The sequence below is a fragment of the Delphinapterus leucas genome, chromosome 6 (assembly GCF_059928025.1).
Source record: "Delphinapterus leucas isolate spDelLeu-1000000601 "Yukka" chromosome 6, BTC_Dleu_Yukka2, whole genome shotgun sequence".
Lineage (NCBI taxonomy): Eukaryota > Metazoa > Chordata > Mammalia > Artiodactyla > Monodontidae > Delphinapterus > Delphinapterus leucas.
This window is the reverse complement of record NC_143134.1, coordinates 37,429,679-37,441,765: the sequence shown is the minus strand read 5'-3', so window position 1 is coordinate 37,441,765 and position 12,087 is coordinate 37,429,679. Positions and strand designations below refer to the sequence as shown.

At 41.0% G+C, this 12,087-nt stretch overlaps 2 protein-coding genes across 7 annotated transcripts in view; both read right to left on the bottom strand.

Annotated features, from left to right (window-relative positions):
• Window positions 1-4,451, bottom strand: part of SLC35D2 (solute carrier family 35 member D2) — a 53,939-nt gene extending 49,488 nt beyond the window's left edge. For 4 of the 5 annotated variants that reach the window (XM_022558902.3, XM_089913014.1, XM_022558903.3 and 1 more), the window contains exon 1: window positions 4,213-4,451. In XM_022558902.3, the coding sequence (XP_022414610.1) occupies window positions 4,213-4,364 (152 nt within the window). In that variant the 5' untranslated portion in view covers window positions 4,365-4,451. Of the gene's footprint in view, window positions 1-3,766; window positions 4,191-4,212 lie in introns of those variants that run through there. The other variant, XM_022558905.2, reaches the window with a different exon arrangement.
• Window positions 4,452-6,659: 2,208 nt separating this feature from the next.
• The window catches only part of ZNF367 (zinc finger protein 367), a 29,615-nt gene continuing 24,187 nt past the window's right edge, over window positions 6,660-12,087 (bottom strand). The window contains exons 4-6 of one of the 2 annotated variants that reach the window (XR_002642686.2): window positions 11,679-11,817; window positions 10,427-10,616; window positions 9,048-9,154 (exon numbers count right to left, since the gene is read on the bottom strand). Coding sequence is in view for 1 of the 2 variants with exons in the window: in XM_022558924.3 (XP_022414632.1) it covers window positions 8,932-9,154; window positions 11,679-11,817 (362 nt within the window). In the remaining variant the exon portion in view is untranslated. Of the gene's footprint in view, window positions 9,155-10,426; window positions 10,617-11,678; window positions 11,818-12,087 lie in introns of both variants that reach the window. The other variant, XM_022558924.3, reaches the window with a different exon arrangement.

The window sequence follows — 12,087 nt, the reverse complement described above, 5'->3', positions numbered from 1 at the left end:
TGGACCAGGAGGGAAGGGATGCCTGAAGGGTGATGTGGCAGAAATGAGCTGGGTTGCAGCGCAGAGCGTGGACATCCTGCACAGGGACTGGAGTGGCCGGCAGGGTCACACTGAGCACATGGCCCTAGGAGTGACCACGGGATGTGGGACAAGGCAGGCTGTGATGGTTCAGCGTGCGTATCCCAAAGTCCTGAAGGCTTATGCGAGTCTGGGTGGAGAGGAATACCAGGACTCCACTAAATGAGCCACAGAAGCTCAGGAGCCATTACAGAGAGGACAGAAAGTGAGTGCTGAGTCTGGACTCTCCACAGAGCAGGGGCAGTGGGAAGCTACGAGGACTCAACCCCACCTCCTGGCCACACCTGGGGTGTGACCAGGATCCAGCTCCTTTCCAGGGGTCAAATGGAACAGCATCTTCGGGAGAGAGCCGGTTTTCATCAGAGTAAGAGAAAATTAGGGTTGTTTTTGTTCTTTAATATAGACTTCCAGCACCCACCGCTGGAGACTCGGATTCAATAGCTTTAAAAAAAAAAAACAAAAAACTCTCCAAGTGATTCACATTACCAAGCAAGTTTGGAAACCACTGTGTGAAATGATCCTAAAGCCTTCGATTGCATAAAAGTAGACACACAGCAAATATGGAGCAAATACTTGTTGAATTGAATACAGCTAAGTTTATATTTTTTATTAAGCATCATTAGTAAATCTTCACATGTCATAGAGAACAGTATTAAAATAGCAACAAGGGCTTCCCTGGTGGCGCAGTGGTTGAGAGTCTGCCTGCCGATGCAGGGGACACGGGTTCGTGCCCCGGGCCGGGAAGATCCCACATGCCGCGAAGCAGCTAGGTCCGTAAGCCATGGCGGCTGAGCCTGCGCGTCCGGAGCCTGTGCTCCGCAACCGGAGAGGCCACAACAGTGAGAGGCCTGCGTGCCACAAAAAAAAAAAAAAGCAACAAAAATAACAACTCCAGACTGCCTGCACAACCCTCATGAATGTGATTCCGAAGAACCACTAGTGTCACCAAGTGGCCACAGATTCGTGCTTCTCCGTCTCACCCCAACAGGGTCTGACAGTCCAAGTCCTTCAAAGGCTCTCTCTGTCCAGCCGGGTAAATTTATCATCTCAACGACCTAAAACTAACAAATAACTAAGACCACCCATCAGTCTCGTACCCCAACCAGACACAATCTACTCAAACTGTAAGAGAAAAAAACATCCCCTGAGCTACGTTCCCGTAATCCTGCAAATTAGGTGACTACAGAAAGGTCCTTCCTTCTATCCTACAACACAACATTCTGTCCTCAAACAGCTAATGTTTGGATCAGATTTCTATGGTTTATTGTTATAACCAAATCACCCCAACCCTCTTCCCCTCAAAAACGTGCTCCTAAACTATCTTGAAATGAGAGAATAAACAATGTTTTTTGAACAGGGCCCTCCAACTGTATATTACATTACGGAAATGTGAAATATTTGCTTATAAGGTTATAAGGGGCTTTGCCTTGCTGAGATAAAAACTCAATTTCCTCCTTCAATCATGGAACTCAAAATTTTAAAGATGAAAAGGCTAGAGCATGAGATGTCTCATATAAATTCTTTCTGGTCGGACACTATCCTTCATCTTCCCAGCACTTAACCAGTGTTTATTGGTCCTGCTTCCAACAAGAAGACACATGTTTTTGGAGGCACTGACTGCCGTGGTCAGTGAGCACCCTACTTAGTCAAGAGCAGAAAGCAGAGACTTATCTTCAAACTTCAACTGACATAACTGTCAACACTCCCCAAAAGCCTATAATAGCATTCTCTTGTTTTTTACGGTAGGTGTTTAAGTTTTCTTTTTCTTTCATTTGCTTGCATTGTATATTAAATGATCCATGTTTATGTATCTATTCATTCTAATTTCTTTGAGGGAGGGTTTCTGTTCCCCATGGACACCAGCAAGCATGCTGCAACACACGAAAAGACCTTGTAAAGAATATCAACAGCCCTAGGAACACCAGAAACTATCCCAAATCCATCCCTTCCCTCCATATCCACTGCTACCCTCCACCCCAGTCCAAGCCACCACTTAAAATTATCTAGAATATTACAATCGATTCCTGGCTCCAATACCATCAGTTTTTCACCCACTCAAGGGCCAAAGAAATCTTGTTAATCATACAAATGATGCCATGTCCCTACCCATGCTAAAACCTTCCAAGGGACTTCCAATTGCATTTAGACTAAAATGAAAACTATTTATCATGGTCTCTCTACCTCCACCCTGGTCCCCCAATATCTGCTCTCAACACAGCAGCTAGAGGGGGTTAGACCATGTTATTCCTTTGCTTGACACCTTCCAGAAGCTCCCTCAGAGCTTCCGCAGTGGCCACAAAGGCCCTACACAATCTAGAAATCCATTGCCCTGGGACCCTATCTAGTACCATTCCCACCTAAACTCCTTACTCTTCCATGCTGGAATGTTCTTCCCCCATCTCCCTCACATTATTCATCCCTTGGCTCAACTGTCACCTCCTTAATGAGACTTCACTGATCACGCTGAGACTGAAAACTCTTCCCCATGCCCATAGCCCCTAATTCCCTTTCCTTATTTTTTTCTCCTGACCACACAGCTGCATCTGACTTAATATAAATTCTACCAGTTTATTTACTGATCCACTAGAAGGCTCCGGGTATGCTCCAGGAATATGGATGGATGCTTCACGACATATGGAATTTTGATCTGCTTTGTTCACTTCTGTATCGCAAATGCCTAGAACAGTGCCTGGCATATAACAGGTGCTTAGTGAATATTATTGAATGAATGAAGGAACTGATTCTGCCTTCCCTGCCCACCTCCACGTTGTCTTTCCTACCTTCTACCACTTGCTCATTCTAGCCAGAATGACATTCTCTCTGTTCCTCCAGCAGGCGAAGCTCATGCCCACTTCAGCACATTTTCTTCTCTGTGTAATGATGCTCTAACCCCAACCATTCCACCCCAGGCACTCTCATAGCATACCTGAAATCACCTTGCTTATTCATGAGCCCACCTGTTTATTTTCTGTCTCTACCGCTGATATGGAATCTCCACAGCAGGAGCTTTGCGTTTTTCACAGCTGCTTCCCTGGTGCCAGGGATGGGCTTGGCACATAGTAGGTGCTTGGTAAATATCTGTTAGAGGTGGAACCAGCCAAGCTCATGTAGGTCTCAGCTTTTGCCAGCATAAAATAAAAAGATACTCTGACAGTCTCTTTGGGCTGAAGATACTCTAAGGTCTCTTTGGGCTCTTTATAGAATTCTGATTTTACATTCTCGCAGCACAGTATAGTTTACAGGAAGCCCTCACTTCTGACAGCTCGCACAGAGATCTGGGAGGTAATTCACAGAGTCTTAATTATCCAGCTTCTGCATCTGAAAAAACGACTCTGAGGCTGGCCTAAGAGGCACAGCTATTAAATGGTGGAGCTGGGTCTAAATTCACAGCTCTTTCAATGCCAATACAACGAAAGGAGAATTAAACAGGATTTTCTAGTCTTTACAAATAGGTTCAAGGAACTACAAATTTGCTGGTTTACTGCACATTCATCCAAAAAAGTATAGAATATGGATTTTTAATTGTTTTCCCCATTTTTCCATGAACATGCTGATAATCTGAGAATGAATGGTCAAACAATGCGAATAAACTTATCCACTCAGGACTTTTCTGATGGTTGAACATCTTGATTTGTATAAAGAACAGTCACATTTGAAGAACACATTCAGATCACTTGCTCCAGCTCACCGGCACTTGTGAAAGCACTGGGAGGTAGCTCTACAAGCACAGCTGCGAGGAATGTCCTACAGCAGTAAGTGGCGGTGAGGTGTGCCCGCACTCACTGAGCGTAGAATGACTTTGCTAGGTTGTGGTTTGGTTTCCAGAACACTCTGAAGGTCCCGACCCTGTGAAAACGTGGTCCATGTGCCGAGCACACAGCCGCCCACATTGGCACGGGAGTCAGCAGTGAGGCTCCCCGCTCGCTGTTCCCGCCCGCCCGTTGACCAGGGCGCGGCCAAGGTGCACCGAGGGCAGGGGCAGCCCCGCCGCTCTCCCCCACCCGGGGACCTCGGGGGTCGGGGCAGCTCCCGCCGGACAGCGCGGCGCCGTAACGGGAAGGTCCCGGGACAGGTCGCCGCGGAGCAGCCGGGGGCCTCCGCGGACTCCGCCCGGACCTCTGGCGCCCGCCTCACCGGTAGGTGGTCAGCAGCGCCTTGTTAACCAGCACGAGGAGGAAGGAGCAGGTCCCGTAGAAGAGTGCAGACAGTAGCTTGGCCACCCGGGAGGGCAGCCGTGCGGAGGCGTGGTCCATACCCGCACCCTCGGCCTGGCGGCCTGCCGTCATGTCCCGCAGCTGCTAGTCTCGGCCGCACTCCGGCCTGCGCTGCCCCAGTTCCGTCCCCGCCCCCGCCCCCGGCCGGCGCTGGAGAGGGCGCGGCCGAAACAGGAAGGGCCACGGCGGGAACCCTGCAAGCCCGAGAGCCCTGTCGGGCGCCCCACGCTGCCGGCGCGGGAGGAGCGGTTCGGCTGCAGTTCGTCCTCAAAAGCACCACTCTCTGTGTCTAAAAGGAGAACAGAGACGGGTTTGGGAGAGTTTAAAGACCCTACCTTCCTCCAAACTGCTGCCTTGGTGAGAAACGTTAAGACTTAGGGTTTGTTTTGCTTTCTTTTTTTCCAATATTTTTAACTGACAATTTACATACAATGAAATGCAGATTTTACGAGTCCACAGTCGATGTTTTGACAAATGCATACACCCGTGTAACCACCCAAGTCAAAACATAGAACATTTCCATCACCCCAAAAAGTGCCCTTTGTGTCCCACTGGTCGACCCCCCCCATTTCATTCTGATTTCTATTACCCTAGGTTAGATTTGCCTTTTCAGAAAATTCGTATAAATGAGCATGTACTCTTTCAAGGCTCTTTTCGCTTTTATTATTTTTGTGACTCACCCATGTTCGAGTCTTTTCATTGTTGAGTAGTACCACAATTTGTTTATCCATTCACTAGGTAGGTGGTGGGCATGTTTGGTTGTTTCCAGTTTAGGGCTATTACCAAAAAAATGCTTCCATGAACATTCGCGTACAAGTTTTTTTGTGTGAACGTATATTTTCATTTATCTTCGGGAAATACCTAGGAGTGGAATGGCTAGGGGTATAGTGGGTGCAAAGTCTCCAGGCTTTTCTTGCCTCTGGGTGCTTTAAGGCAGGTTCTCCCCCTACCCATTTCTTTTCTACATGGGTGCATCTAAACATCAGGTTATTGTTCATGTTAACTGAAGGAGGGCCTCCCAGAACTGCCTACTCTGACCAGTCTACCTGGTCTAGCATTTTTTCAATTAAATGTCCCGTATTTTCATTCTAAATAATTAATTTTAAACATCTGAAATTTCAACTTTTTAGAAAAGCTAAAGATTTCAAGTTAAATAGATATTTGAGCCTAACTATATCGATGCCATGCAATGGTTTTCTTTTGGAGTCACTGAACAACCAAAAACATTTTCAGTACTGATAAGAACTAAAGCAGAACTTCTGACAAATAACTAGCACTAAAAGAGCCAGAAAGGAAGAGTCTACATTACCCAAAACAGGAAAGGAACAAACACACATAAGACTGTTTAAAATAGAAAATAAATTCATATTCAAGTTGAACCCAAAAATCTGAACTTGGAAGTCATTTTGGTTAATTGCCTCAAAAAGATCAACTATGTTTCCAGTGAGTCTCCAAATAAGTTTTGGCTGCAAAACAGTCCTGCTTCCCCCCCACCACACCACACCCCACCCCACACACACATGCTGCACAGCATGCAGGATCTTAGATCCCAGACCAGGGATCAACCAGAGCCCCCTGCATTGGAAGCTCGGAGCCTTAACCACTGGACCACCAGGGAAGTCTAAGACTATTTTAAAGTCACTTTTAAAGACAGCCTTAACCATATTTGCATTTAATTTGCTCCTATATACATACTACCAGGAACTTAAGTCACTGTCAAAATCTCATCCTTACTTTGTTTAAACCACAACTCACACTCAAGAGTTGCTTGTGAAATTCTTTTGCACAAAGCCCGGACAGGCTGAACCTTGCCGTTGCAAGTAAACAACTAAAGATCTACCAAAAATAACTAATAAAAAAATTAAATTTGCTTGACTCAGAAAAGTAATCAGGCCCTGGGTGGATTCTATGGGTTTGACCCCAGATTCAACACATCCTGGATACAAGTGAAATGAAATCCCAGTTGCTGATTACCCTAATATAAAGCCTGGGATAGAGCTGGCAATAGTTTAATACTTTTTTACACCAGTATTTTTAACACTGTAATAATGAAACCGATGAGGAAGTTAAATGAATATCTATATTCTAAAAGGCCATAATTTTAATGTAAGAAAAAGGAATTCACATGATGGTTCTAACTATGCTAAAATGATGCCTCGAATGAGACTGGAATGAAATATAAAATGCACCAAAATAATAATGATGGGAGAATGTATGGCTATAGTTGACATTTCTTTCCATCTTTAGATTTTTATATTATGGCTATTATATTTTTAAAAAGAAAAACAAATTGTAAAGGGTTTAAGAATGAACATGTACTTTAAACTGTAAATTAAAATAAGTTTTTATTCAAAGCATTTTTTAAAATTACAGCATGTTTATTCTTATGCTGTTAACTCTGCCAAACTACAACTTAGCCATATGAAGCATAAAACACTTCAAAAATCTGAATGTCAACCACATTTTTAAAACAAAAAGCAGTGTTAACACACCTCAAATTTTAGATGCCAATGTATTTTGTCCAAGTATACAGCTTATATCAAAAAAAGAACATTTTAAATATTTCTATAGTAAATAGTTGTAATAATTTCTTAAAACTTCCAATTATACAAATGAAAAGTTTGTGAATATAACTATTATAGTTGGCAAAAGCTGACAGGATAAACAAACAAAAACTCTTACTTTTGAATGCCTTAAATTTTATTATCTGTGAACTGGCAAGTATTTGTATTTTTTAAATTCTTACTGCACTTCCTTCTTTAGGTAAGTTCATCAAATTTTAAATTTCCCAAGACTGACGATGCTTTTCATAATTCATTAAGTCATATTTGAGGGAAAAATTCTAGAGAAAAATGTTGAAACCTAAACCAAGAAAATTCAGATACTATAGTCTCTCTTACTTGCTCATAAGTGCTCCAAGTTAAAATTCTATATACCAGATTACAAACAAAATTCTTAAACCATTACAAATATAAATTCTCTTATTACAAAAAAAAAATCCCTCAAGATTTGTAATTTACTGTACAGAGGAATTACATTTTTAAAGTATGTCCTCATCATACACATTATTTGTTACTATCATCTTTCATACTTTTGCTCCATTTCAAGACATTTACATACCTCCCCTTCCCCGTGGCTACATATTTTAAACTATCTGTGTACTGCAACACATTGGGATTTTGAGATAAAGAAGCCTACATTTTAGATAATGTTTAAACTACATCTGTAGGCTACTACTTCAATACAAAAAAGAAACAAAAGGCGCTGAAGAGCCCATATTTCACTCTCTTATTCTGAAGCTTACTCCAATTAAGCAATCTATGAAATTACCATGCTATGATGTTATTTAGTTTCTGCTTAAAACAAGTTAAAATGATGGAGGCTTATGCCTACATAAAGGAGGTGAACTACTCAGCTCTTGATTTTTCTATTCATGCTTCAGTACATAAAGTGGTGTTTAAAAACTTCATCTATTTTGGAAAAAATGATTTAAAACCACCACACAAGTTAACACACTTGCAGTTAAAACTATTCCAGAAGCCTACTTATTTGAGTCGCTAATATTTTCTGCAGTGTTTAACTGATAGCTAAATTTAGTGAACACAAAATAGCTTGGCATGTTATTCTGAAGTAAAGCAAGAAGGTGGCTTTATGCACTGAAAATATAAATAGGAGGCTTCCATTTGCTAATAATTCTAAACAAGCAGTACATTTAAATTTAGTGTTTGCTAACAAAGGATCTAAAACAGTTCATTACAAAACAACCCTGTAGATGTCCCTTTTATTAAAAAAATCCAACTTCCAAATCTCATTACAGGGCCCATAATATTTTTTAAAAATACCAATTACCGAGTTACCTAGACTTTGCAAGATTAATCATTCAATTTCAGCAAATGAGAAACATGAAATGTGCAAAAGTTCCCAAGTTAACAAGCTAAGGGTGACAAGTGCTTTCACACCTAAATATCACAGTGAGTTGTAAAGCCTCAGAAAGATAGAATAAGACTGATTTTACTCCAATTTTGAAAATTCTGAACTACTGTTCATCTTACCAAGATCTTCAAATACCTATTTTCTTCCAAAGTCGGTAAGTTAGAAAGTCTTCCGAAATAGTCAGTTTTCCATTTCTCTAGTCTTATTAGGCACGCTATTTTGCAATTTAAAAATATATATCTTATACTTTCTTGCTTGTTTCAGTGTTTACAGTATTGTTAAACATACTAATATACATTGTTAAAAATGATCTTATAAATAATCTATTTAAACCTTCTTTGGCTACATGTACCATTCTTTTTTTTTTTCATACAAGTGTCTTATTCAGAAAGTGCTTCCTGTGAGAACTGCTTCCAATGAATGCATTAAACTTGCAAAATCTAGCTTCCCACAATACGTAGTTTTCTACCCTGTACTAGAAGTCCCATATTTACAAAATATTTTAAACTTTACAAGAAATCCAATACCATATAAAAAAAGTGCAATTCTCTCTCACCCCATATTCTAGGGCAATGACATTCTTCATAAATTTCTACAGAATAGCAGCCTATGATAAGCAAATAAGGTGCTTAGCTTATGCCCAAGGATCTACTTTTTAAGTATGCTGGGCAGTACTTTTGTACAGTGGAAAGAGTCAGTGTTCTGGCTACTGGCGGAGCGGCGCTCCCGTCAAGTTTGCGAGCTCGATGAGAGCGAGGGCTCCGTGCAGGCGCTCCCGCTGCTCCTGCAGACGCCGCTGGGCACCGCTCTTCTCATCGTCCTCCTCATCAGACTGAAGGTACTCCAGAGGGTCCTGCTGCTCCTGGTCTGCCTTCTGAACCAGCTTTCCTTTCAAGGTGGGAGTACGCTGCTCTCGTGTTTCCCAGTACCTATATGAAATGCATCCGTATTACTTATACAGTATATATAACATTCTCAAATGTTCACTTTTCTTCAAAGAAAATAAAAAGGAGGGGGGTCTTTCCTACAGTATTATTTTGTGTTTCAGTTTATAAAGTTATAAAGTGATTTCGAATACATTACATGTTTTTCCATAACAGAGGAAAAAATTCAAGTTCAAGAAGTTGAAGGACTTGCTCAGAATAACAAAATCAACAAGTGGCAGTTCTGGGTCTTATACTCAACTCTCTAGTCACGTGTTTTTGTCATTAAACTATAGCTGCCTTAAAGATCATATGTGAAATGGACTAGAATAAAATATAGAAACAGTAGAATAATCATTAGAAACCCATTTATTCTATCCACAGAGGGATGATGGCTTCTGACAGAGTTAACTATGAGAAAGTTTAAACCCACAAAATAGGACAAATGGATTAATATGTGTAACACCTAGAGCTTACTCAAGAATTTAAGAGCACCATCATTTTCTATTACGTAGCCAACTGATAATTCACAAGAAAAAATACAAATGTTCCACCTTTTTTGATAACCAAAGAAAGGCATATTTAAATGACAGTACCATTACCTACAAAAATGTCCAAAGACTTGTATATTCATGTTCATAGCAGCTTTATTTGTAATAGCCAAAAACAACATAAAGGCCCATCAAGAGGTGAATTAATAAATAAGTGGAGGTGCATCCATGTAACAGATTACTGCACAGCAATGAAAAGGAATGAAATGATACACTCAACAACATGATGACTCTCAAAATAATTATGCTGACTGAAAGAAGCCAGACAAACAAGTACATACTATATGACTCCATTTGTATAAAACTCTAGAAAATGTGAACTAACTATAGTGACAGAAAGCAGACCAGTCAGTGTCCTTTGGGGTGGAGGAGGGCAGGGAGATGCAGGGACAGTGGATTACAAAGAGACATGAGGAAGCCTGTGAAAGTGATGGGTAAGTTCACTATCTTGATTTTGGTGATGGTTTCACAGGTGTCTACATATGTCAAAACGCATCAGATTATACACTTTAAATATGTACAATTTATTGTGTGCCAATTATACCTCAATAAAGCTGTTTTTAAAATTACATACAAAAAAAAATACAATGACCAGATTTCAGGAAATCCAGACTAATCAAACTAGAAAAGTTTTGGAAATATTCAGAAGTATAAAAAGAGAAATGCAAACAGTTCAGTATCACTTGAAGGACAACTAAAAAAGGAAAATAGCAAAATAGCAAAATACCTTAGCAAGGTCAGCAAGGACTGGGTAACGAAGGGCTTTGAATGCTATAATAAAGGGCTTAGACTTAATATTGAGCATCATATTAGCATTTTAGAAAGACTCCTCTGGCAGCGGCATGGAGAATGGATTGAGAAGACTGAAGTGGCTGAATCTGATAATTGTTAAGGAAGTAGAATCCATAGGTTGGTCACTGAGTAGATGGGAGAAAAAGAAGATAAACACAAGGATGACTAATAAGTTTCTGGCATGGGCAAAATTAGATATAATGGGGCAGTGGGGGCCAGGCAGGAGGAAGAGGGAGGAAGGAAGTGATGCAGTACTCGGGACAAACATATTCCCTGCCCTTGTGGAGCTTACGATCCAGCAGGGAAGATAGCCACTGAACAAGTAAATGTGTGAAGGAGGTTTTGAGAGGGAAAATACAATGTGTTATAAAAGCATCTATTAAGTGGATTTAACCTTGTTTGTTTGGGGGGTTAGTGGGCAGGTTAGGGAAGAACTTCCTGAAGTGGTGTTTAACCTGAGTAAGAAATGAAGAATGAGCAGAGTGGCTAAATGAAGAGGGAAGTGAGCACAAAGGCCTGGAAACAACAGCAATAGTGCTGTTGAGAGACAAGGAGCCCGGGTGACTGGAGACAGCTGTGTTGCTAGAGGGAGGCAGAGCCCCAGCAACACAATTAGGGATTCTAGACTTTATCCTCAGTACAGAGGAAGCCAGTGAAGCTAGGGAACGGCACAGTCAGCTGCTGCTGGTGTGTATGTGATAGATGACTCCTTAAATCAAAATATCCTTAGAGAAATGTTTTTATACGGGTCCCCTTGTTGCCATTAAAAAAAAATTAAACTGGGTGCTTTTTGGAATTTTACTTTAGAATAACATCTAGTCTCTATCCCTCTAATAATCAACATGTAGCTAAAACCAATATAAAGAAAATGAAGAGGGACTGCATTAATGACCAATGAAATACAATACATAAAAAACATTCTTTTCAAATGGGGTAAACTCTTGCTTTTAAAATAAATTGTGGTTTAAGCACTCAGACTAATTAATATCATATAGTAGTTTTCTATCACACAGATCCAAATAAAACTCCTAACAATTCTGTGGTTTCAGGAAACAAAGTGCCATTTCAAGTTATTTTATAAAATGTGTAGAAAAGCAACTTATTTAAACTGAAAGAACTGTCAAAGTCCCCAACTTCAACCCACACACTGGGCAGTGTTCTGCAGTAGACTCCAGAGAGAGCCTTACTTTGCCAACCACTCGGCGGCAGCCTGGTTGTCCACAGCCTGGGGCTTACTGAGAGCATCTGTGGGCTCCTCTCGCTTCAGCCTGGCATAAGGGTGCTTCGGACAGTGGCGGTTTGCATGGGTGAATCTGCTTAGGCAGCCTTCAAAACACAGAAGGAAACAGTTATCAGAATCTGGACATCCAGCAGACATGGAAAATGTTCAGTTTCTCTGGTATCTGGGAAAAGTAAATTAAGATGATGAAATTTATCATTCTATAACTTGAGGAGAAAAAAAAATAACCCTAAGCTGCTATTATCAATGCCACTGAGAGGAATGTGAAGACGGTTCTTTCACCTTGGTCATCGCAATGTAAATGCATTCAACCCCACTGGAAAGTGATTTATTAGCACAAGTCATAAAAATGTTCA